The 26,351-nt window shown below is 32.4% G+C and overlaps 2 protein-coding genes across 2 annotated transcripts; both read left to right on the top strand.

Annotated features, from left to right (window-relative positions):
- The first annotated feature begins 1,533 nt into the window (after positions 1 to 1,533).
- On the top strand, positions 1,534 to 7,241 carry LOC137927034 (segmentation protein fushi tarazu-like). Its single transcript, XM_068770821.1, has 12 exons — positions 1,534 to 1,644; positions 2,609 to 2,761; positions 3,404 to 3,502; positions 3,716 to 3,805; positions 3,988 to 4,086; positions 4,398 to 4,496; positions 4,835 to 4,933; positions 5,259 to 5,369; positions 5,722 to 5,820; positions 5,921 to 6,019; positions 6,314 to 6,395; positions 6,605 to 7,241. The coding sequence occupies exons 1-12, from the start codon at positions 1,534 to 1,536 to the stop codon at positions 7,030 to 7,032; spliced, it is 1,569 nt and encodes a 522-aa protein (XP_068626922.1). The 3' UTR covers positions 7,033 to 7,241.
- A 7,517-nt stretch (positions 7,242 to 14,758) lies between these two features.
- Positions 14,759 to 19,047, top strand: LOC137925378 (uncharacterized). Its single transcript, XM_068768812.1, has 10 exons — positions 14,759 to 14,829; positions 15,266 to 15,364; positions 15,853 to 15,951; positions 16,258 to 16,356; positions 16,695 to 16,793; positions 17,124 to 17,234; positions 17,586 to 17,684; positions 17,784 to 17,882; positions 18,178 to 18,259; positions 18,451 to 19,047. The coding sequence occupies exons 1-10, from the start codon at positions 14,788 to 14,790 to the stop codon at positions 18,873 to 18,875; spliced, it is 1,254 nt and encodes a 417-aa protein (XP_068624913.1). The 5' UTR covers positions 14,759 to 14,787; the 3' UTR covers positions 18,876 to 19,047.
- Positions 19,048 to 26,351: the final 7,304 nt, after the last annotated feature.

Genomic DNA, 26,351 nt, shown 5'->3' with positions numbered 1-26,351 from the left:
CTTACAAAAGCTGCTAGTTTCCACAATAAGGTAGCAACATGTCAAGCCAAAAAATTAACAACTGCGTAAACAAAAGCTGAAATACGAAAATAGTTTTTATTGCAGCGCTTTTATGTGTAACTTCAACATTAAACAACTTTAATACGTCTATGAATAATAAAATAATCTGCTTAAGACTATCAAAACAATTGTGCAAAATTACTCGGAAAAATATTTTATTTTCTTTGCGCTACCTGGCCCATTGTTGTCATTTGTCGGCGAATTAAAGAGTTGACCAATTGACAAAACAAAGTATTAATACTATTACCAGTTCTTTAAAACTTATTGTTTATTTTAAATTCCTTAACCACAACGGTATAAATATTCAGAAGGCAGTAAAGGCCTTATTCCATTTAGTTGCAAGTTATATATTAACAGCCAGAAAACTCTTTATTCAATTTGCTTTACATTTACATACATTGCTTAAATATTAAATCAGGTCCAGTTAGAGAATAATGTTATATTGAAAATTATCTATAGATTATCGATTCACCATACAAATAAATAAAGTGAAAGGATTGGGAGGCCGCCGAAATTCTAAGCGCTCGCTTAAGCGGACGCTCCATGAGTTTTTTTTTTAATAATTAATGTTTGTTTCACACTACAGTAACACACACATACACTACGGTTTAAAAAATGTTATAGTTAAAAACACAAGTACATTTTTAAATCGTGACAAAAATGAAAGATTAGTAATTTAATAAAATATTCTAGCAGGTGTTAATGAAGCGTGTCTCAGTTGTGCGATATATAGATTGTTACAGAAAGATTAGTTTTGAATTCTTTATCATGTATTTAGCCGTAGAACGGCCACATCTGAAAACAGACCTGCTCCATTGATTTCCAATAAGACCGGTTTCTAGTAGCGTGAAGTAATAAGTAAAGATTTTAAAATAAAAAAGTAATGACTGTTTAAAATATTACGAACATTACTTTTTCATATCATAAGCATATCCTACAATCGGCACAATATAACTCAATCCTCCTTAAACAGAGACGGCACGTGCCATTCCACCACGCTGGCACATCGTAACTTGGTAAATGTCCCAAATGCTGGTTTTGTTTTTTGTAAGCTGCAATCTGAAGGATAATTTTTTGCGTTTGCTTTTTGGTGTTTATAATTTCATAGGGTTTGTGTTGACTAACGACTGGAGGTGCTCAGCCTAGATCCACCGTGAACATAGACAAAAAAACTATGTCGGAGAATTGTGGCTTGTAGGTCGTGATTAAGTTACAGTAATTTATGAAAAGGTTTTTTCTTTACCTGTGTATGTACAAGAGGCATCCACTTATGTCCTGACTCTTAAGGATTTATCTGAAACCATTTGCCTCAGAAAAGTTAATGGATTTTACGAAATTCCATCCAAATGGATTTGAGGCGATTACTAAAAATATGAATATTTTCTGAGTATATTTCTTATAGGTATAAAATCTTTGATTTAAAATTAAAAAATACAAAACTGTTTTGGCGGTTCTGTTGTTATTACATTCGAAATGAGTTCATTGAAGGGATTCAAGACCACCTCCTATCATAGAGTTTGTAAAGAAAGTAATTCAAAGCAGTCAAGGTGGTTAATGAACATTAGAGAAAACGCCGTAGGCCAGGTAATATGCTCATCGTCGCCTTAGCAAGACATCTCAAGAGCGGTCCTCACCTAGCACTGAGTTCGTAACTATAAACAGTAGTCACAGAAGAAGTCCATGTCCACAAATGATTTGAAGTCGATGCAACGAGGTTTAGATTTGTAGAAATCTTTGTTTATTATTTTCCAAGTTAATTTAATTTTATTATTTTAGTACTTCAATTAATATAAACTTTTTATTAAAAGTCTCCTAAGCTGCTTGAGATTTCCTTTAAACTCTGCAAGGCCGCTCAACATGTAACTCGAACAACATTTCTTCATATATGTAGCTCTTGCGTTTGCCTTGTTGATTGTACTTATTTTTGGCGGCAAAACGGTTTTAAATAATGTAACGGACAAGTGAATTAAGTATTCTAAATGTCATTTGGATTATTTATTAAGTTTTTGGACATATCGATATTCGCTGTAATGACATGTCACACACCGTCTCTAATGAAGGAGTTTGAAAATATAAATTCACCGGGGTCAAGGTTTCATTATACGATTTATTTTTAGTTTTTGGACATATCGATATTCGCTGTAGTGACATGGCCGTCTCTTACGAAGGAGTTTGAAAAAATCAATTCACCAGGGCCAACGTTTTATTAAAGGATTTATTAAAGTTGGTCTTTTTCTATGTTTCTTGAATCACATACCAACTTCACGATTGTTATTAATTGTCGGCAAGTCAAAGAGTTCACTAAGTGAAGAAACAATAAATGAAGAGAAAACCAAAACAAAGAAACATTATTTATTACCCAACCATTCTAAATAGGAAAACTGAAGCTTGTGACAGATTATTCTAAGAAAATGGAGATTATACCTATATGCAATCCTTTTGGTAGTTAGGTAGGGACTGTCATAAAAGTTGATCGTGGAGGGGATGTTTTCGCTAATGAGTTTTAATAATTGTCCAGGTATAAAATGGTTGTACGGGTAAAGATCAGGATCAATACCGTCCAGTGCATTACAGTGAGATGTTCCCGTTGCGTGAACAGAGTGTCTGCGGAATGGAGTCAGCAAAGTATAGTGGTTCTCAAAATTATGTTCCTTTTCATTATTCGAATATGCAAGCAAACTGGCGAGAGAGATATTTAATGGTAAGTTTTTTAATATTGGTTCTAAAATCAAAACCGTGGAGTGTAACAATTTCCGATTTTACTTTTAAAAGTGCGATGGTATTTGTTTAATTTCATATTTATTTAATTAACACAAGTATTATTTTCCTTCTTAGCAAAAACAAGTACAGTTTTCGAATAGTGAGAGAATTCCGACGCTTTCTAATCAAATGGCTCCGATTGCTGCCAGTATGTCGAGTACATGCAGATTTCAGGTGGGGAATTATTTGTAATTTTTTAAATTACCCTAAATGTGTAGTAAACACTCGGTAAAATAAAAACGATGGACTTTGTCCAAAGTAGTATATCATAATAAATAAAATAATTTTCATATATATGTTTAGCTTGTTCATATATATATATATATATATATATATATATATATAATAAATATAAATTTACCAAACTGCTCGTTGTGTCGGATCTTTCCGAAATGGACGACTCAGCATAATATACTTTTAAGTTATTTACTTTCAAAATTCGAATACGCAATCAAACTGGCGTGCCTTCCTTTTTGCTATTTAAAATAGCGATGCGCGGTCTTATCCTGCGTTTTTATATACTTTCCTATTCATTTAATTTAAATGTATAAGGAAATTATTTATTTTAGTTTTTCCTTTATAGCAACAAGCACTACAGTCTTCCAATATTGAGAAATTTCCGATGCCACCACATCAAAGGTTTCCAATTGTTGCCAGTAATACCTCGGCATGCACATATAAGGTTAGAAAATTAATTTTATATTTTTTTATCACTTGTGCTTTAAATCTCTTAAATGTGTTAGTTTTGACTCGGTAAATGAACAGGTGAAGAAACACTTTTAACTAAATGCTTCGTAAACTATGTCCAAGGTAGTATATTATAATTAAAAACCGACATGTTCTTGGATACAACTCGCGTCAACGTTTGTAAGCAAACTGCCCGTTGTGTCGACAGTATATCCGAAATGGAATCGACACACTACAGTTATACAAGAAATTATACACCTTTTCAAAATACGAATACGCAATCAATCTGGCCACTTGGGTATAATAATGAAAGTCGTGTCTCACAGTGTTGTTTCTAAACCAAAATGATTCAGTGTGATAATATTCTGTTTTACTTTAAAAATAGCGATGTCCGGATTATCGAGAATTTTTTATAATTCTATGTGGAAAGTTAAATAAATAAGTATAAAAAATTAATATGCTTAATTTCTTTTCCTTTAGCATCAAGAATTACAGTCTCCCAGTGTCGCCAAATTTCCGATGCCCTCATATCAAAGGCCTTCGATTGTTTCCAATAGTATCTCAGGATACATGTATCAGGTAAGAAAATTACTCTTATTTTTTTGTGTGTTATAACCCTATTTTAGAGTAAGTAGATAAGAAAGATGGAAAAGTATTATTTCAACTGTGTTTTAGTTTTCAAAACTCGAACACGCATTCTGATTGACTACCGGGATGTTAGAATGTAAGCCGAGTGTTGATATTTTGGTTGTAAACCAGAATTGTTAAATGTATTCATTTTCTTTTTCAAATGGCTATTGTCGATATTATCGAGCATATTTGTATACTTTCATATTAATTTAACTTAGTATCTGTAAGGAAGTGATTTATTTGATTCTTTTCCTTTACAGCAACAACATATACAGTCTCCCAGTATCGAGAAGTTTGAGATGCCCTCATATCAAAGGCCTCCGATTGTTGCCAGTAATAACTCCGTATACATTTGTCAGGTGGGAAAAGTACTTTTAATTTTTTATGATTAACTTTATTATAACCATCCTAAATGTGTAGTTTAGACTCAGTAAAAAAAAGAAGAAAAAATAACCTTGATATTCCGTTAAAATTGTTTTAAATCTGTATTTTAGTTTTTTAAATTCGAAAACACCATCTGGCTACTGGGAAATTACAGTGTAATATAAATGTGTTTTTATTTGTTCTACACCAAATTTGTATAGTATAATTTTTTTTTAACAGTGATATACGGTCATATCGAGTATATTTGTATATATTGATATTGATTTAATTTATATGTATAAGGAGGATACTAAATTGATTTTTTCCTTTACAGCAACAACAGGCTCAGACTTCCAATATTGAGAATATTCCGATGTCCTCATATCAGAGGCCTTCGGTTATTGCTGGTAATAACTCCATACGCAATCATCAGGTGAGAATTAATTACTTTTTATTGCGTGTGTTATATCTATCCAAAATGTGTTATTTAGACTCGGTAAAATAGAAACCGAAGAAAATATACTTTATTTATAATCTGTTTTTTAGTTTTCAACTTTTGAATACACATTCAATGTGGCTTCCGGGATATTACAATGTAAGTCTTAAGTTGTGGTGTTGTTTCTGGATCAAAATTGTTTAGTGTGATATTTTTCTTTTAAAAATAGTAAAGGTCGCTCATATCAATCATATTTGTCTATTTTCTCATCGATTTAATTTGTAGCATAAGGAAATTATTTATGTTATTTTTTCCTTCACAGCAACAACAGGCACAGTCTTCCAATATTGAGAATTGTCCGATGCCCTCATATCAAAGGCCTCTTAATGTTACCAACTGTACCAACCAATGTAACTCAACTTGCAATTATCAGGTGAGAAAATTACTAATAACTTTTATTACGTGTGTTATAACCCCCTAATACGTGCAGTTTGGAGTCAGTAGAAAAACAGATGGAAGATGGAGAGACCATTCGGTTAAATGTATTTTTTCATTTGTTTTTTATTTTTCAAAATTCGATTACATAATCATACTGGATACCGAGATGTTACATTGTCAATCGAGTATTTTTGTATTGGTTCTAAACTTAAATTGTTTAGTGTAATAATTTTCCTTTAAAAAGGCGATAGTCATAAGCGACTCCATCTGGCATATTTGTATACACATTCATGTTTCTTTAATTAATATGTATAAGGAAGTTATTAATTTGATTGTTTTGTTTACAGCAAACACAAGCACAGTCTTCCAATATTGCGAATTTTCAGATGCCCTCACATCAAAGGCCTCCAAATGTTGCCAGTAGTAGCATAGTATACATGTATCAGGTGAGAAATTTACTTTTAAATTCGTTTATTACCTGTGTATTACAAAACTGTCTTAAATAAGTAGTTTCAACTATTTATTTAATTTTTTTTTCATTTGTAGGAACAATTAGTACAGTCTTCTAATATAGAGAATATTCCGAAGCCCACAAATCAAAAGCATCCGATTGTTGTCAGTAATAACTCGGAAAGCAGATATCAGGTGAGAAAAGATCTCTTTGTTTCTATTACGTGTGTTATAACCCTCCTAAGCGATTGGTTTAGGCTCACAAAAAAACAGATAGAAATATACTTTAACCGAATGCTTCGGTAACTTTGTCAACAGTAATATAATATAATTGAAAACAGACATAGTCCCTGATACAATGCATGTTGACGATTCTAAGCAAGCATTGATTGTTTTTCTAGCCACATCAAGTGAATATTTACGGATATCTGTATTTATTAATAAGAATATATATCTAAACCACTAAATTGATACATTTTTAAATTTCAGTTGAATCAAACAGGCAGAGATAAGGAACGTTTTACGGGCTTGGATATTCTTAATGTTAAAAGACAGCGGGCGCAATACTCGCGTAAGTAAACTTGAAACATATTTAACCTAACCTAATAGAACATGTTAATACATTTTTGAGGAGTTATTTATTACTTTTTGATATTGTTTGTTGCAGTTAGTAGTAGTAGTAGTCAGTAGGATTATCATATTTTGGTTGTAATAGAAATTTCATACTTTCGAAACAAACATTTTTTTTAATGCAAGTTAAAGCTTTTTTGATTATTTTAGGTCCGAAATTACAACAGAGTGTTAAGGATCGCAAAAACAAAACTGTGCTCAACGCTGAACAAGTATTTACGTTAGAAAAGATATTCCACGAAAAGCCTTACATTAGCGTACAAGAAAGGCTAGAATTGACAGAAAAATTGAATATAAGGGAACAAGAAATAAGTAGGTGGTTTGAAAACCAGCGACGACTATTTGGTTACAAAGAATCGGTGCCGACAGTTAGTACAGGTTCTTCCGAAAATGTTGTTGAGCGGAAATTCGACTTGGAACATGTCGAATCCATAATGCGTACACCTGATAAAGATGGATACGTAACTCTGGATGAAAAGGCCATTACAGAATTAATGACGGCCATCGAGGAGGTTATACCGGATATTAATTGGGAGAACTTGAATGACGAAATTACCAGTAATATTATTAATATTTAACATTATATTCCTCTTGTAAACAATCAGGATGAAGAATACTAAGTTGTTTGTTTACGAAAACGGAACCAAGGAAGCCCGATGAGTCCTTGTAACGATTGTTTGATCTTCAAAACATGATTCTTAAATAAGTTATGATTTAAGTGTATTTTTAATGAGTATTTCGTTTTGTAATAATTTGTCAATGATTAATATACAATGTACCATTTGACTATGAGCGTTATTTGTAACATTTTAATAAAAGATTGAATAAAAAATGTGTTTATTTAACCTAATCTTGACATGAATCCAGTATGAGCCCCGGGAGGAACCTCCTTTTGGTCTTAATTTTTCTATATTTGTTGTTTTGGTCACAAACTGAATTCTAGAATAATTAATCTGTAATTAATTTTGATGTAGGTTCATTTGTAACAAACGGATTTTACTTTTAAAAAAAATAAATTTACGATTGCAGATGAACAAAAAATGTATACGGAATAAATATTCAGATTGAAGTGAAAGTCCTAATATAATTTAGTTGTTATTTAAATATTTATTTGTTTAAGAATTTCCGTAATCCCGCTTTATGAGATGGCACGTGCCTATTACGCCACGCATGTTCATCTCGACTTGGAGAGTGACTTGGCAAAAGCAACTTCCCTTACAGTGTGTTTATATTGACATTTGCAGGCTATTAATATATTTATATTTTTTTTTCGGTTCGAGGTGACAAGCGACTAAAGATTTTTGGCCTAGATCTCTTTACAGTAACGTAGCCCGAGGACTCTATCGTGAATATGAAAGGACCGTTACACTATTTCAGCGGATTTTGAATTTTAAGCTGTTGAGATGTTACACAAATATACTCGTTCAAAACGTTTTTATTTGTATATATATATATATATATATATATGTATGTATAAGAGATTTTCGCTATGTCCTTGCCCTTAAGGAACCCTTAAGGTCTGGAAATATAAGAACAAGAGACTTGAAATTTAGTACGAGTATTCGTTATGCCGAATAGAACTCGATCAAGATCGGAATTTACGAAATTCTACCCTTCCCTTCTCAAGATTGTTGTGAAAGCGTTCATTAAATAATTTGTGTATGTTGAACGTACAGATCTTTTAAGTATAAAACTTGAAAAGAATATTTTTTTTTGACAAGATAAAAATTACTGAGAATGGATTTTATAAAATAACATCTAGAAAAGGCAGCGGAGAGAGGCACCTACTTTAAAATATTCATTAACCAATCAGAACAATTTTTAATTTAAGCTAAAACAACCCTAAATCTTACACAAGTTGACAGGTTCCACAATAAGGTAGCAATATGTCAAGCCAAAAAATTAACAATAGCGAAAACAAAAATATGTTTTTATTGCAGCACCTTTATGTCTACCTTTTTACAATGTACAATTTTTATGTATTTGCCAATATAAATAATCAGCTTATGATCACAAAAACAATAGTACAAAATTACTCGGAAAAATATTTTACTTTCATTTGCGCTACCTGGTCCATTGTTGTCAATTGTCGGCAAATTAAAGAGTTGACCAATTGATAAAACCGAGTATTAAAACTGTCACCAGTTCTGGGAAACTTTTCTTTCTTTTAAACACCTACCACAACGGTATAAATGTACAGAAGGCAGTTAAGGCTTGAACGGTTTAAAGATACCATTTAGCCCTGACGTGAAAAACCTTGGCTTGCATATTGACAGGTCCTTTAGTTGGCAAGCACACGTGGCGACAGTCATTCAGACGGTCACGGAATTTCTACGTTACTTTTATCGTTTAAAGAACTTCTTCCCGATGATTGTGCGGACCTCGATTTTTCCTATAATCGACTATGGTGATGTTTGCTACTATGACCTGAATGCAGATCTACGCAATAAACTTGACCGCCTTCTCAATAATTGCATTCGATTCGTTTTTAATATTTGATTATGTGTCTTCTTATCGAGAACTACTCAAAAAGTTACAGATTAGACAACGACGAGAGATGAGAGTACTAACTACTTTATTTTCTGTTCTTTTTACTCCTACTGCGCCTTCTTATTTAAAAACTCATTTCGACGACTTAAATTCTCAACATATACGCGTCCTGCGTTCTTCGAATAATCGTCTCCTTCATTTTCCTCCTCACCGTACTGACTTTCTTCACTCTTCTTTTTTGTGAAATCTATTCTTCTATGGAGTAAGCTGCCTTTGGAAGTTAGGAAGGCAAGAAGCCGTTACAGGTTCGAACGGAAACTTTGGGAACATATGCGTTAGAAATTACCAGAATCTACACAACAGTACGAGTATTTATTATTACTTATATTTATCTACACGAACCATATGTTTATATTATTCATGTATTGTGCATAAATATTTATACGTGGTATATGTAAGTATTGTTACTGTATCATTAGATGGTATTGTTCTATTTTATTATAGTTAAAGCACTTGCCTCGATTATTTCCCCTCTGCTCTATAGTAGAATAGTAGAGAACGCCTAAAGCGTTACGTCCGCCGACGTAAATAAAATAAAATAAAAATAAAAGTCTAAATTTAATTTATTAATGAAAACTCTAAAGTACATAAAAGTTGGTAACTGTTGAAGCTAGACACAAAGGCGCTGCGATAAAAAAATATATTTTGCTTAACCGCCTTAAGTTTACGGGTACCAGTGGCTTCCCACAGAAACCTCTTGCTTTGCTACGGTTTTAGACTGCTCACTCACTTAATCAGAGACGTAAGGCAGGTCAACAACATTGACGGTTGATTGTTATCAAGGTGTTGTACCTATATCTATACTATATATATATAGGTATCTATACCTTTGAAGCGAACTATAATAATATATCATTTAAACTTAAAAAATGTTTATATTACACTATAACAACATACATAAAATCTAGGATTTAAAAAATAATATGGTAAAAACACAGGTACATCAATAAACCATGACAAATGAAACAATAAGAATTCGTTAAAATATTCATATAATAATATAAAAATGAAAAGTATGATTTTGTAAATTTAATTCAAATATGTTAAGAAGTTAGTTACTTGTAGTTTTTCTTTCCAGATCCGACGGGTACAGTCTTTTACTAGTGAGGAAATTACGATGCTTTCTTATATAAGGGCTCAGATTGTTTCCAGTAGTAGCTAAGCACGCAAAATTCAGAAAGAATATATTCTTTATTTATTTATTATGTTTATCATAACTCGCTTAAGGGTGTAGTTTAAGTTCATTAAGTGCAGAAATTACTTTCTACTACTATTCTTTACTGAAAAAAAAATTAATTTCACAGATATTTTTGAAACCTAGGATAAATTTGAATATTAAACTTGAAAGCAGGCATATTTCGGGTTGTAAGCAGTTTCAAGTAACTCGGAAATATGCTAACAGAGAACTTGAAAAACGCTGCAGATATCGAGAAAGAGCGTAGGGCCTTGGCAGTCAGGTGCAACATGCTCGCTAGGCGCTTCGCACGTTGTAATGCAGTTGTTAAGCTGACTTTGTTCAGAGCCTACTGACAAAGCTTCTACGCATGCCAACTCTGAACGAATTATACAAAGGCATTGTATAATGTACATCGAGTACAGTATAATGACGCTTTTCGTATAATTTTGATAAAACCCAGATACTGCAGCGCCAAGGGCATGTGTGCGGACGCCATGGTTCTCGATTACCGCGCAATCTTAAGATGTCGAGCAGCTAGCTAATGTAATTTTAACCGTGGTCGCGCGTAGTGTCTACGACAATGGTTTCTACCACTACTGAATTAAAATAAGGGATATTAGTCAAAACTTACTAATATTAATTTAAAACGATAATAAATTTACTAGAAATAGCGTCTTTCATAATAAAATGTGGTATTGGTTGTGTGCAAGTAATGATTGCCAGTAAGGATATGTGTCGTGGTGCTACATACTTAGACGGTGTTCTGAAACAGACGCTTGTCGAGTGTTGTACAAGTAGTATCATCGAATAGTGGTGGTCGTAGCAAAGGTCTCTTCAAAGGAGCCTATGGGCCTTGTCACTTTATGGAGCGTCCGACTGAGCGATCTAAGATGATCGGCCTCCTAACCGGTGAATGTGTAGTATGTAGCAGCCCAAACCGAGGCTTCCCAGGGAAACCTTGAGCTTCGCTACGGTTTAAAGCTAAGCGCTTATAGTATAATATAATATAATATAATATAATATAATATAATATAATATAATATAATATAATATAATGTAATATAATATAATATAATATAATATAATATAATATAATATAATATAATATAATATAATATAATATAATATAATATAATATAATATAATATAATATAATATAATATAATATAATATAATATAATATAATATAATATAATATAATATAACATAATATAATAGCGAAAATAAAATAATATGTGTAAAGATCATAATATAGGGGAATGAGAGGCTTCTAATAACGGTGGCAATAAAAAAAAGCTACGCGCTTATTGTGCCTTGTTAACATGAATTGGCGCAATATGCAAATGACACTTTGCCAGCGGTATAAGATAGGTTTAAAATATTGACAGTTCGTTGATGCAAGTTTTAAATGCTCTTAAAACGATTTTAAATAATAGATGAGTTAAATAAACATATGAAATTATTCCTACACAATAACACGTATACCTTTAAAGATTTAATGGATTCAGGCGTTATATTGCGGAAGTCCATCCTAAATAAGAAAGGACCAATATCTAGCCACCTCCGCACATGCAGTGGTTGTCGTGCATGAAAGTGCACCGCCCGCCAGCCCGCTCGTAAATGCGCATGCGACAGACAATGCCAACTACACAACCGCCACCGTAAATTCACTCAACACGTGTTTCACCCCTCCACGGGGCATCTTCAGGAGTTGTTACACAGATTAGTGCTAAACACCGAGTGCTAAACACCGACTCGGTGGCTAGATATTGGTCCTTTCTTATTTACCTTTAAAGACACAAAAATAAAAAGCTTAAAGAAACCATGACAAATTTAAGATTAACTAGATCAATCGTGTCAAAATATGTAACTAAACATGTGGTATTTATATATAATACGCAAATATGTATATTTCCAAATCCATGATGATAACAGAATTATCATTACAGTCGTATGACGTCCTCTGCTGCTACATCAATATGCGAGAAGTATTTTCATTATAAATGTACTGACTGACTCTGGAACTATAAGAATTAGAGACTTTAAATTTAGTAGGAATATTCGTTAAGCTGAATAGAGCTCAATCAAGAATGAATTATACGAATTTCCACACGCAAAACAGTTAAGGAAGCTTTTATTAAAAATATGCATACGTTCAAAGTACAGGTTATTTAGGTATAAGGCTTGGCGAGAATTTTTCTGACATGGTCATAAATAAAAGTGTTTGTATATAAGGACAAAGAATGGATTTTATGAAATTACATCTACAAAAGGCAGTGCAAAAGGACTCCTTGCTTATAATATTCGTTAACCAATAAGAACAATGTTTACCCTAAGCTAAAATAACCATAAATTTTGCACAAGCTGACAGTTTCCACAATAAGGTAGCAACATGTCAAGCCAAAATATTAACAACTGCGTAAACAAAAGCCGAAAATTAGTTTTTATTGCAGCGCTTTTATGTACAACCTCAACAGTGAATAACTTTAATCCGCCTATGAATAATAAAATAATCTGCATAAGACCACCAAAACAATTGTGCAAAATTAGTCGGAAAAATATTTTATAAATTAAAGGGTTTGAACAATTAAAGAAACAAAGTAGTAAAAGTGTGGCGAATGCTAGGAAACCTATTGTTTCTTCGCGAAAACTCAACCACAACGGTATAAATTTTCAGAAGACAGTAAAGGTAGGACCTTTAAAAAAGAAGAGGATAAACTTAGATGGTCTTCTGAATGCTTGTCACAGGCAGCCGTTCCAGGCGCCCTTGTATAAAGAATGCTGATCATCGAAAAGTGAGAGTACATGCAGCGATATCCTCGAGAGAACGACCTCTGAGCTTCGTCAATTTATGGATCAACCGCCTTGTAATATATATTATAATATATCTAAGAGCTCGGTGGCCATCCTATTCAGTGACACTAGCATGCTAAACCGATAGTTTACAGATCATTTTTAATTAAATATTCATTTTGGGACGAAACTTAATATTTAAGCTATGTATGTAAAAGAATTCATAAGGATCGAGATAAAGAAATGCCGTTATTTTAGAGTTCTTCGGCAGTTAATCTTTAACTTGCAATTAAATTGAATTAGAGCCTTTACTGCCTTCTGAATATACATACCGTTGTGGTTAAGTTTTTTTTTCCACAGGAATAAAAAGTTTCTTACAATAGCAAATGATTTAGTACCTTGCTTCTTAAATTGTTTAGACCTTTAATTTGCTAACAATTGACAACAATGGGCCAGGTAGTGAAAATAAAGTTAAATATTTTATTATTTAAATAGTAAACAACTTTCTTAGATTTAAGCATTTAAAAATAATCAGCTTATAAACACCAAAACAATTGTGCAGAATTACTCGGAAAAATGTTTTTCCTTTTTTGCGCTACCTGACCCATTGTTGTCAATTGTCGGCAAATTAAAGAGTTGAGCAATTAAAGGAACAAAATTATGAAGGGTATAGACAATTCCACGAATACTATTATTATTATTATTTTTAAAAATAGTGAAAGTATTAAATGTGAAATTGTAACTCGGCATACAACAAGTATCAGGTAAGTATCTTTATTGTCAGTATACTATAAGGCTCCTAAATAAGTATTTCGACTAATTGAAATAGTTTTATAAGCTGCTTGAGATTTTCTTCAAACTCTATAAGGTCGTCAACTTGTAACTCGTACAACATTTCATCATATGTATGTAGCTCTTGCATTTGCCTGGTTGTTTGTACTAAAGTTGTGCCGATTTGGAGACAAAACATTTTTAAATAATGTAACGGACAAGTGAATAAAGTATTCTAAATGTCATTCGGATTCTTTATTTAGTTTATGGACATATCGATATTCGCTGTAATGACATGGCCGTCTCTTGTGAAGTAGTTTGAAAAAATAAATTCACCAGGATCAAGGTTTTATTAAACGATTTATTAAAGTTGGTCTTTTTTCTATGTTTCTTGAATCACATACCAACTTCACGATTGTGGTCAATTGTCGGCAAATCAAAGAGCTGACCAAGAAAAGAAACAATAAATGAAGAGAAAACCAATACAAAGAAACATTATTTATTACCCAAGCATTCCAAATAGGAAAACTGAAGCTTGTGACAGATTATTCTAAGAAAATGGAGATTATACCTATATGCAATCCTTTTTGGTAGTTAGGTAGGGACTGTCATAAAAGTTGATCGTGGAGGGGATGTTTTCGCTAATGAGTTTTAATAATTGTCCAGGTATAAAATGGTTGTACGGGTAAAGATCAGGACCAATACCGTCCAGTGCATTACAGTGAGATGTTCCCGTTGCGTGAACAGAGCGTCTGTGGAATAGAGTCAGCAAAGTATAGTGATTCTAGAAATTATCCTACTTTTCATAACATAAATATGCAAGCAAACTGGCGAGAGAGATATTTAATGGTAAGTTTTTTAATATTGGTTCTAAAATCAAAACCGTCGAGTGTAACAAATTCCGATTTTACTTCTTAAAAGTGCGATGGTATTTGTTTAATTTCATGTTTAATTATTTAAATAATAGAAGTATTATTTTCCTTTTCAGCAAAAACAAGTACAGTTTTCGAATAGTGAGGGAATTCCGACGCCTTCTAATCAAATGGCTCCGATTGCTGCCAGTAACTTGGCATGCAGATTTCAGGTGGGGAATTATTTGCAATGTTTTAATTACCTGTGTAGTAAATACAAATGTCCTCCTAAATGTGTAGTATACACTCGGTAAAATAAAAACGATGGACTTTGTCAAAAGTAGAATATCATAATTAAACATTTTTTTCACATATATTTAGAGCTTGTTAAATTGATATAAATATATATATATATATAAATTTAAGAAACTGCTCGTTGTGTCGGTAAAGTGTTTCCGAAATGGCGACTCAGCATAGTATAAATCTACAAAAATTATATACTTTTAAATTATTTACTTTCAAAATTCGAATACGCAATCAAACTGGCGTGCCTTCCTTTTTGCTATTTAAAATAGCGATGCACGGTCATTCTGCGTTTTTATACACTTTCCTATTTACTTTTAATTTAAATATATAAGGAAATTATTTATTTTAGTTTTTCCTTTATAGCAACAAGCACTACAGTCTTCCAATATTGAGAAATTTCCGATGCCACCCTATCAAAGGTTTCCAATTGTTGCCAGTAATACCTCGGCATGCACATATCAGGTTAGAAAATTAATTTTAGTTTTTTTTTATCACTTGTGCTTTAAATGTCTTTAATGTGTTAGTTTTGACTCGGTAAATGAGCAGGTGAAGAAACACTTTTAACTAAATGCTTCGTAAACTTTGTCCAAGGTAGTATATTATAATTAAAAACCGACATGTTCTTGGATACAACTCGCGTCAACGTTTGTAAGCAAACTACCCGTTGTGTCAACAGTATTTCCGAAATGGAATCGACACACTACAGTTATACAAGAAATTATACACCTTTTCAAAGTTCGAATACGCAATCAACCTGGCCACTTGGGTATAATAATGTAAGTCGTGTCTCAGAGTGTTGGTTCTAAACCAAAATTATTCAGTGTGATAATATTCTGTTTTACTTTTTAAAACAGCGATGCTCGGATTATCGAGAATTTTTTTAAAATTCTATGTGGCAAGATAAATAAATAAGTATAAGAAATTTATTTGCTTAATTTCTTTTCCTTTAGCATCAAGAACTACAGTCTCCCTGTGTCGCGAAATTTCCGATGCCTTCTTACCAAAGGCATTCGATTGTTTCCAATAGTATCTCAGGATACATGTATCAGGTAAGAAAATTACTCTTATTTTTTTGTGTGCTATAACCCTATTTTAGAGTAGGTAAAAAAGAAAGATGGAAAAGAATTTTTTCAACTGTGTTTTAGTTTTCAAAACTTGAACACGCATTCTGACTGACTACCGGGATGTGAGAATGTAAGCCGAGTGTTGTTATTTTGGTTGTAAACCAGAATTGTTCAATGTATTAATTTTTAAAATTGCGATGGTCGATATTATCGAGCATATTTATATACTTTCATATTAATTTAACTTTGTATCTGTAAGGAAGTGATTTATTTGATTCTTTTCCTTTACAGCAACAACATATACAGTCTCCTAGTATTGAGAATTTTGAGATGCCCTCATATCAAAGGCCTCCGATTGTTGCCAATAATAACTCGGTATACATTTGTCAGGTGGGAAAAGTACTTTTAATTTTTTATGATTAACTTTATTATAACCATCCTAAATGTGTAGTTTAGACTCAGTAAAAAAAAGAAGAAAAAATAACCTTGATATTTCGTTAAAATTGATTTAAATCTGTATTTTAGTTTTTTAAATTCGAAAACACCATCTGGCTACTGGGAGATTACAGTGTAATATAAATGTGTTTTTATTTGTTCTACACAAAATTTGTATAGTATATTTTTTTTAAAACAGTGATATACGGTCATATCGAGCATATTTGTATACATTGATATTGATTTCATTTGTATGTATAAGGAGGATACTAAATAGATTTTTTCCTTTACAGCAACAACAGGCTCAGACTTCCAATATTGAGAATATTCCGATGTCCTCATATCAGAGGCCTTCGGTTATTGCTGGTAACAACTCTATACGCAATCATCAGGTGAAAATTAATTACTTTTTATTGCTTGTGTTATTATATATCTATCCAAAATGTGTTATTTAGACTCAGTAAAATATAAACCGAAGATAATAAACTTTTATTATAATCGGTTTTTCAGTTTTAAATTTTTGAATACACATTCAATGTGGCTTCCGGGACATTACAATGTAAGTCTAAAGTTGTGGTGTTGTTTCTAAATCAAAATTGTTTAGTGTGATATTTTTCTTTTAAAAATAGTGAAGGTCGCTCATATCGATCATATTTGTATATTTTCTTGTCGATTTAATTTGTAGCATAAGGAAATTATTTATGTTATTTTTTCCTTCACAGCAACAACAGGCACAGTCTTCCAATATTGAGAATTGTCCGATGCCTTCATATCAAAGGCCCCTTAATGTTACCAACTGTACCAACCAGTGTAACACAACTTGCAATTATCGGGTGAGAAAATTACTAATAACTTTTATTACTTGTGTTATAACTTCCTAATACGTGTAGTTTGGAGTCAGTAGAAAAACAGATGGAAGATGGAGACACCATTCGGTTAAATGTATTTTTTCATTTGCTTTTTACTTTTCAAAATTCGATTACAAATCATACTGGATACTGGAATGTTACATTGTCAATCGAGTATTTTTGTATTGGTTCTAAACTGAAATTGTTTAGTGTAATAATTTTCCTTTAAAAAGACGATAGTCATAAGCGACTCCATCTGGCATATTTGTATACACATTCATGTTTCTTTAATTCATATGTATAAGGAAGTTATTAATTTGATTGTTTTGTTTACAGCAAACACAAGCACAGTCTTCCAATATTGCGAATTTTCAGATGCCCTCACATCAAAGGCCTCCAAATGTTGCCAGTAGTAGCATAGTATACATGTATCAGGTGAGAAATTTACTTTTAAATTCGTTTATTACCTGTGTATTACAAAACTGTCTTAAATAAGTAGTTTCGACTATTTATTTAATTTTTTTTCATTTGTAGGAACAATTAGTACAGTCTTCTAATATTGAGAATATTCCGAAGTTCACAAATCAAAAGCATCCGATTGTTGTCAGTAATAACTCGGAAAGCAGATATCAGGTGAGAAAAGAACTCTTTGTTTCTATAACGTGTGTTATAACCCTCCTAAGCGATTGGTTTAGGCTCACAAAAAAACCAGATAGAAATATACTTTAACCGAATGCTTCGGTAACTTTGTCAACAGTAGTATAATATAATTGAAAACAGGCATGGTCCCTGATACAACGCATGTTGACGATTCTAAGCAAGCATTGATTGTTTTTCTAGTCACATCAAGAATATATTTACGGATATCTGTATTTATTAATAAGAATATATATCAAAACCACTAAATTGATACATTTTTAAATTTCAGTTGAATCAAACAGGCAGAGATAAGGAACGTTTTACGGGCTTGGATATTCTTAATGTTAAAAGACAGCGGGCGCAATACTCACGTAAGTAAACTTGAAACATTTTTAACTTAACCTAATAGAACAAGTTAATACATTTTTGGGGAGTTATTTATTACTTTTTGATATTGTTTGTTGCAGTAACAGGATTTTTATTTTTGGTTATTATACAAATTTCATACTTTCGAAAAAAACATTTTTTTAAATGTAAGTTAAAGCTTTTTTTATTATTTTAGGTCCGAAATTACAAGAGAGTGTTAAGAATCGCAAAAACAGAACTGTGCTCAACGCTGAACAAGTTTTTACGTTAGAAAAGATATTCCACGAAAAGCCTTACATTAGCATACAAGAAAGGCTAGAATTGACAGAAAAATTGAATATAAGGGAACAAGAAATAAGTAGGTGGTTTGAAAACCAGCGACGATTATGTGGTTACAAAGAATCGGTGCCGACAGTTTGTACAGGTTCTTCCGAAAATGTTGTTGAGCGGAAATTCGACTTGGAACATGTCGAATCCATAATGCGTACACCTGATAAAGATGGATACGTAACTCTGGATGAAAAGGCCATTACAGAATTAATGACGGCCATCGAGGAGGTTATACCGGATATTAATTGGGAGAACTTGAATGACGAAATTACCAGTAACATTAATATTTAACATTATATTCCTCCAGTAAATAATCAGGATGAAGAATACAAAGTTGTTTGTTTATGAAAACGGAACCTAGGAAGCCCGATGAGTCCTTGAAACGATTGTTTGATCTTCAAAACATGATTCTTAAATAAGTTATGATTTAAGTGTATTTTTAATGAGTATTTCGTTTTGTAATAATTTGTTAATGATTAATATATAATGTACCATTTGACTATGAGCGTTATTTGTAACATTTTAATAAAATATTGAATAAAAAATGTGTTTATTTAACGTTATCTTGACATGAATCCAGTACGAGCCCCGGGAGGAACCTCCTTTTGGTCTTAATTTTTCTATAATTGTTGTTTTGGTCACAAACTGAATTCTAGATTAATTAATCTGTAATTAATTTTGATGTAGGTTCATTTGTAACAAACGGATTTTACTTTTTAAAAAAAAAAAATTTACGATTGCAGATGAACAAAAAATGTATACGGAATAAATATTCAGATGGAAGTGAAAGTCCTAATATAATTTAGTTGTTATTTAAATATTTATTTGTTTAAGAACTTCCGTAATCCCGCTTTATGAGATGGCACGTGCCTATTACGCCACGCATGTTCATCTCGACTTGGAGAGTGACTTGGCAAAAGCAACTTCCCTTACAGTGTGTTTATATTGACATTTGCAAGCTATTAATATATTAATATTTTTTTTTTCGGTTCGAGGTGCCAAGCGACTTAAGGTTTTTGGCCTAGATCTCTTTACAGTTACTAAGCCCGAGGACTCTATCGTGAATATGAAAGGACCGTTACACTTTTTCAGCGGATTTTGAATTGTAAGCTGTTGTGATCTTACATAAATATACTCGTACAAAACGTTTTTCTTTGTATATATATGTCTAACAGATTTTCGCTATGTTCTTGCTCTTAATGATATGTCTGAAACTATAAGAACAAGAGACTTGAAATTTAGTACGAGTATTCGTTATCTCGAATAGAACTTGATCAAGACCGGAATTTACGAAATTCTGCCCTCAAGATGGTTGAGGAAGCGTTAATTAAATAATTTGCGTATGTTCAACGAATAGATCTTTTAGGTATAAAATTTGACGTATATTTTTTTTGACAAGATAAAAATTACTGATAATGGATTTTATAAAATAACATCTAGAAAAGGCAGCGGAGAGAGGCACTTACTTTAAAATATTCATTAACCAATCAGAACAATTTTTAACTTAAGCTAAAATAACCCTAAATCATACACAAGTTGACAGGTTCCACAATAAGGTAGCAATATGTCAAGCCAAAAAATTAACAATAGCGAAAACAAAAATATGTTTTTATTGCAGCACCTTTATGTCTACCTTTTTACAATGTAAAATTTTTATGTATTTGCCAATATAAATAATCAGCTTATGATTACAAAAACAATAGTGCAAAATTACTCGGAAAAATATTTTACTTTCTTTTGCGCTACCTGGCCCATTGTTGTCAATTGTCGGCAAATTAAAGAGTTGACCAATTGATAAAACCGAGTATTAAAACTGTAACCAGTTCTGGGAAACTTTTCTTTCTTTTAAACACCTTAACCACAACGGTATAAATGTTCAGAAGGCAGTAAAGGTTTGAACGGTTTGAACATACCCTGACGTGAAAAACCTTGGCTTGCATATTGACAGTTCCTTTACTTGGCAAGCACACGTGGCGAAATTCAGTCCGAAGGTTACGGGAATTCTACATAACCTTTATCGTTTAAAGAACTTCTTCCCGTCCAACGTGAAAGCGATGCTTGTGCGAACCTCGATCTTACCTATAATCGACTATGGTGATGTTTGCTAATATGACCTGAATGCAGATCTACTCAATAAACTTGACCGCCTTCTCAATAATTGCATTCGATTCGTTTTTAATCTTCGCAAGTTTGGTCATGTGTCTTCTAATCGAGAACAACTCAAAAGGTTACAGATTAGACAACGACGAGAGATGAGAGTACTAACTACTTTATTTTCTGTTCTTTTTACTCCTACTGCGCCTTCTTATTTAAAAACTCATTTCTAGTACTTAAGTGTTTAACATATACGCGTCCTGCGTTCTTCAAATAATCGTCTCCTTCATTGTCCTCCTCACCGTACTGACTTTCTTCACTCTTCTTTTTTGTGAAATCTATTTTTCTATGGAGTAAGCTGCCTTTGGAAGTTAGGATGGCAAGAAGCGTTAGAAATTACCAAAATCTACACAACGGTAGTTATTATTACTTATATTTATCTACACGAAGCATATGTTTATATTATTTATGTATTGTGCATAAATATTTATACGTGGTATATGTAAGTATTGTTATTGTATCATTAGTAGGTATGTTCTATTTTATTATAGTTTAAGCCTCGATTATTTCTCCTCTGCCCTATAGTAGAATAGTAGAGAACGCCTAAGGCGTTTCGTCTGCCATTTTACAATTTTTGTGTGCATAAAGAGTAAATAAAATAAAATAAAAATCAAAAATAATAGTCTAAATTCAATTTATTTGCAAGTTATATATTAATTGTCAGAAAACTCTAAAGTACATAAAAATTATTAACTGTTGAAGCCAGACATCAAGGCGCTGCGATAAAAAAATATATATATAATATAAACACTCGGTGTTTAGCACTAATCTGTGTAACAACTCCTGAAGATGCCCCGTGGAGGGGTGAAACACGTGTTGGGTGAATTTACGGTGGCGGTTGTGTAGTTTGCATTGTCTGTCGCATGCGCATTTACGAGCGGGCTGGCGGGCGGTGCACTTTCATGCACGACAACCACTGCATGTGCGGAGGTGGCTAGATATTGGTCCTTTCTTATTTAGGATGGACTTCCGCAATGTAACGCCTGAATCCATTAAATATAAAAAAATATATTTTTTGCTTAACCGCCTTGAGTTTACGGGTAGCAGTGGCTTCCCACAGAAACCTCTTGTTTTGCTACGGTTTTAGACTAAGCGTCCACTGCTCACTCACTTAATCAGAGGCGTAAGGCAGGTCAACAATATTGACGGTTGATTGTTATCAAGGTGTTGTACCTATATCTATACTGTATATATATAGGTATCTATACTTTTGTAGCGAACTAAAATAATAGATCATTTAAACTTAAAAATGTTTATATTACACTATAATAATATACATAAAAACTAGGATTTAAAAAATAATATGGTAAAAACACAAGTACATGAACAAACATGACAAATGAAACACTAAGAATTCGTTAAAATATTCATATAATAATAGAAAAATGAAAAGTATAATTTTGTATATTTAATTTAAATATGTTAAGAAGTTAGTTACTTGTAGTTTTCCTTTCCAGATCCGATGGGTACAGTCTTCTACTGGTGAGGAAATTACGATGCTTTCTTATATAAGGGCTCAGATTGTTTCCAGTAGTAGCTAAGCACGAAAAATTCAGAAAGAATATATTCTTTATTTATTTATTATGTTTATCATAACTCGCTTAAGGGTGTAGTTTAAGTTCATTATATGTAGAAATTACTTTCTACTACTATTCTTTACTGAAAAGAAAATTAATTTCACAGATATTTTTGAAACCTAAGATAAATTTGAATATTAAACTTGAAAGCAGGCATATTTCGGGTTGTAAGCAGTTTCAAGTAACTCGGAAATATGCTAACAGAGAACATAAAAAACGCTGCAGATATCGAGAAAGAGCGTAGGGCCCCGGCAGTCAGGTGCAACATGCTCACTAGGCGCTTCGCACGTTGTAATGCAGTTGTTAAGCTGATTTTGTTTAGAGCCTTCTGACAAAGCTTCTACGAATGCCAACTCTGGACAAATTATACGAAGACATTGTACAATGTACTTTAAGTACAGTATAATGACGCTTTTCGTATAATTATGAAAAAACCCAAATACTGCAGCGCCAAGGGCATTTGAGAGGACGCCATGGTTCCCGATTACTGCGCAATCTTTAGATGTCGAGCAGCTAGCTAATGTAATTTTAACCGTGGTCGCGCGTAGTGTCTACGACAATGGTTTCTACCACTACTGAATTAAAATAAGAGATATTAGTCAAAACTTACTAATATTAATTTAAAACTATATCAGTAAATATACTAGAAAGAGCGTCTTTCATAATAAAATGTGGTATTGGTTGTGTGCAAGTAATGTTTGCCAGTAAGGATATGTGCTACATAGTTAGACGGTGTTCTGAAACAGACGCTTGTCGTGTGTTGTAGGAGGAGTATCGAATAGAATATTCGTTATGCCGAATAGAGCTCAATCAAGAATGAATTATACGAATTTCTACACGCTAGACAGTTATGGAAGCGTTCATTAAAAATATGCGTACGTTCAAAGTATAGATTATTTAGGTATGAAGCTTGGCGAGGATTTTTTGACACGGTCATAAATCCAAATGTATGTTTATAAGGACTAAGAATTTATTAAATGAAATTACATCTACAAAAGGCAGCGCAGAAGAGCAACTTGCTTATAATCTTCGTTAACCAATAAGAACAATGTTTACCTTAAGCTAAAATAATCCTAAATCTTACAAAAGCTGCTAGTTTCCACAATAAGGTAGCAACATGTCAAGCCAAAAAATTAACAACTGCGTAAACAAAAGCTGAAATACGAAAATAGTTTTTATTGCAGCGCTTTTATGTGTAACTTCAACATTAAACAACTTTAATACGTCTATGAATAATAAAATAATCTGCTTAAGACTATCAAAACAATTGTGCAAAATTACTCGGAAAAATATTTTATTTTCTTTGCGCTACCTGGCCCATTGTTGTCATTTGTCGGCGAATTAAAGAGTTGACCAATTGACAAAACAAAGTATTAATACTATTACCAGTTCTTTAAAACTTATTGTTTATTTTAAATTCCTTAACCACAACGGTATAAATATTCAGAAGGCAGTAAAGGCCTTATTCCATTTAGTTGCAAGTTATATATTAACAGCCAGAAAACTCTTTATTCAATTTGCTTTACATTTACATACATTGCTTAAATATTAAATCAGGTCCAGTTAGAGAATAATGTTATATTGAAAATTATCTATAGATTATCGATTCAGCATACAAATAAATAAAGTGAAAGGATTGGGAGGCCGCCGAAATTCTAAGCGCTCGCTTAAGCGGACGCTCCATGAGTTTTTTTTTTAATAATTAATGTTTGTTTCACACTACAGTAACACACACATACACTACGGTTTAAAAAATGTTATAGTTAAAAACACAAGTACATTTTTAAATCGTGACAAAAATGAAAGATTAGTAATTTAATAAAATATTCTAGCAGGTGTTAATGAAGCGTGTCTCAGTTGTGCGATATATAGATTGTTACAGAAAGATTAGTTTTGAATTCTTTATCATGTATTTAGCCGTAGAACGGCCACATCTGAAAACAGACCTGCTCCATTGATTTCCAATAAGACCGGTTTCTAGTAGCGTGAAGTAATAAGTAAAGATTTTAAAATAAAAAAGTAATGACTGTTTAAAATATTACGAACATTACTTTTTCATATTATAAGCATATCCTACAATCGGCACAATATAACTCGTTCCTCCTTAAACAGAGACGGCACGTGCCATTCCACCACGCTGGCACATCGTAACTTGGTGAATGTCGCAAATGCTAGTTTTGTTTTTTATAAGCTGCAATCTGAAGGATAATTTTTTCCGTTTGCCTTTTGGTGTTTATAATTTCATAGGGTTTGTTGACAAACGACAGGAGGTGCTAAGTCTAGATCCATCGTGAACATAGACATAAACACTATGTCGGGGAATCGTGACTTGTAGGCCGTGATTAAGTTAATTTAATTTATAAAAAAGTTTTTTCTTTACCTGTGTATGTACAAGAGACACCCACTTATGTACTGACTCTTAAGGATATATCTGAAACCAAATGCCTCAGAAAAGTTAATGGATTTTACGAAATTCCATCCCAATGGGTTTGAAGCGTTCATTAAAAATATTAATATTTTTTGAGTATTATTCTTATAGGTATAAAATCTTTGATTTAAAATTAAAAAATAGTCAATGATTTTCGGATGGCATCGATTAAAATTTATTACAAAACTATTTTGGCGGTTGTGTTGTTATTACATTCGCAATGAGTTCATTGAAGGGATTCAAGACCACCTCCTATTATAGAGTCTGTAAAGAAAGTAATTCACCGCAGCCAAGGTGTTTAATGAACATTTGAGAAAACGCCGTAGGCCAGGTAATATGCTCATCGTCGCTTCAGCGAGACTTCTCAAGAGCGGTCCTCACCTAGCACTGAGTTCGTAACTATAAACAGTAGTCACAGAAGAAGTCCATGTCCACAAATGATTTGAAGTCGATGCAACAAGGTTTAGATATGTTGAAATCTTTGTTTATTATTCGCCAAGTTAAAATAATAATAATAAAGCCCTTTATTCCGAAATTAGTATTTACAAAATAATCTATTGCTACACATTTTAAAACAAAATTTATTTTTAGAGTATGTCTCTAATTTCAGTGTGCCTGTTGGCATAGGCTTTCCAAGTTTTCCAGGTTTTCCAAGTTAATTTAATTTTATTATTTTAGTACTCAAATTGATATAAACTTTTTATTAAAAGTTTCCTAAGCTGCTTGAGATTTTCTTTAAACTCTACAAGGCCGCCCAACATGTAACTCGAGCAACATTTCATCATATATGTAGCTCTTGCGTTTGCCTTGTTGTTTGTACTTATTTTGTACCAATTTGGCGGCAAAACGGTTTTAATAATGTAACGGACAAGTGAAAAAAGTATTCCACACGTCATTCGCGTTCTTTATTTAGTTTTCAGACATATCGATATTCGCTGTAATGACATGGCCGTCTCTTGTGAAGGAGTATGAAAAAATAAATTCACCAGGACCAAAGTTTTATTAAACGATTTATTAAAGTTGGTCTTTTATGTTTCTTCAATCATATACCAACTTCACGATTGTTGTTTATTGTCGGCAAGTCAAAGAGTTGACCAAATAAAGAAACAATAAATGAAGAGAAAACCAATACAAAGAGACATTATTTATTACCCAACCATTCTAAATAGGAAAACTGAGGCTTGTGACAGATTATTCCAAGAAAATGAAGATTATACCTATATGCAATCCTTTTTGGTAGTTAGGTAGGGACTGTCATAAAAGTTGATCGTGGAGGGGATGTTTTCGCTAATGAGTTTTAATAATTGTCCAGGTATAAAATGGTTGTACGGGTAAAGATCAGGACCAATACTGTCCAGTGCATCTCAGTGAGATGTTCCCGTTGCGTGAACAGAGTGTTTGCGAAATGGAGTCAGCAAAGTTTAGTGGTTCTAAAAATTATCCTACTTTTCATAACATGAATATGCAAGCATACTGGCGAGAGAGATATTTAATGGTAAGTTTTTTAATATTGGTTCTAAAATCCAAACCGTTGAGTGTAACAATTTCCGATTTTACTTTTTAAAAGTGCGATGGTATTTGTTTAATGAATTAATAGAAGTATTATTT

The sequence above is a fragment of the Battus philenor genome, unplaced genomic scaffold (assembly GCF_028537555.1).
Source record: "Battus philenor isolate CCGP_79_NKW_IND1 unplaced genomic scaffold, ilBatPhil1.0.hap1 SCAF_10, whole genome shotgun sequence".
Lineage (NCBI taxonomy): Eukaryota > Metazoa > Arthropoda > Insecta > Lepidoptera > Papilionidae > Battus > Battus philenor.
The sequence above is the reverse complement of the archived record's forward strand: the minus strand, read 5'-3'. Positions and strand labels throughout refer to the sequence as shown.

Bases quoted from the DNA above. Each gene is read 5' to 3' on its own strand.
- LOC137927034 (XM_068770821.1), top strand. From the start codon at position 1,534: ATGAGTTCATTGAAGGGATTCAAGACCACCTCCTATCATAGAGTTTGT. The intron at 2,762-3,403 runs GTAAGTTTTTTA...TTTCCTTTATAG, and splicing joins GGCGAGAGAGATATTTAATG to CAACAAGCACTACAGTCTTC. The intron at 4,087-4,397 runs GTAAGAAAATTA...TTTCCTTTACAG, and splicing joins TCTCAGGATACATGTATCAG to CAACAACATATACAGTCTCC.
- LOC137925378 (XM_068768812.1), top strand. From the start codon at position 14,788: ATGGCTCCGATTGCTGCCAGTAACTTGGCATGCAGATTTCAG. The intron at 16,794-17,123 runs GTGAAAATTAAT...TTTCCTTCACAG, and splicing joins ACTCTATACGCAATCATCAG to CAACAACAGGCACAGTCTTC. The intron at 17,883-18,177 runs GTGAGAAAAGAA...TTTAAATTTCAG, and splicing joins ACTCGGAAAGCAGATATCAG to TTGAATCAAACAGGCAGAGA.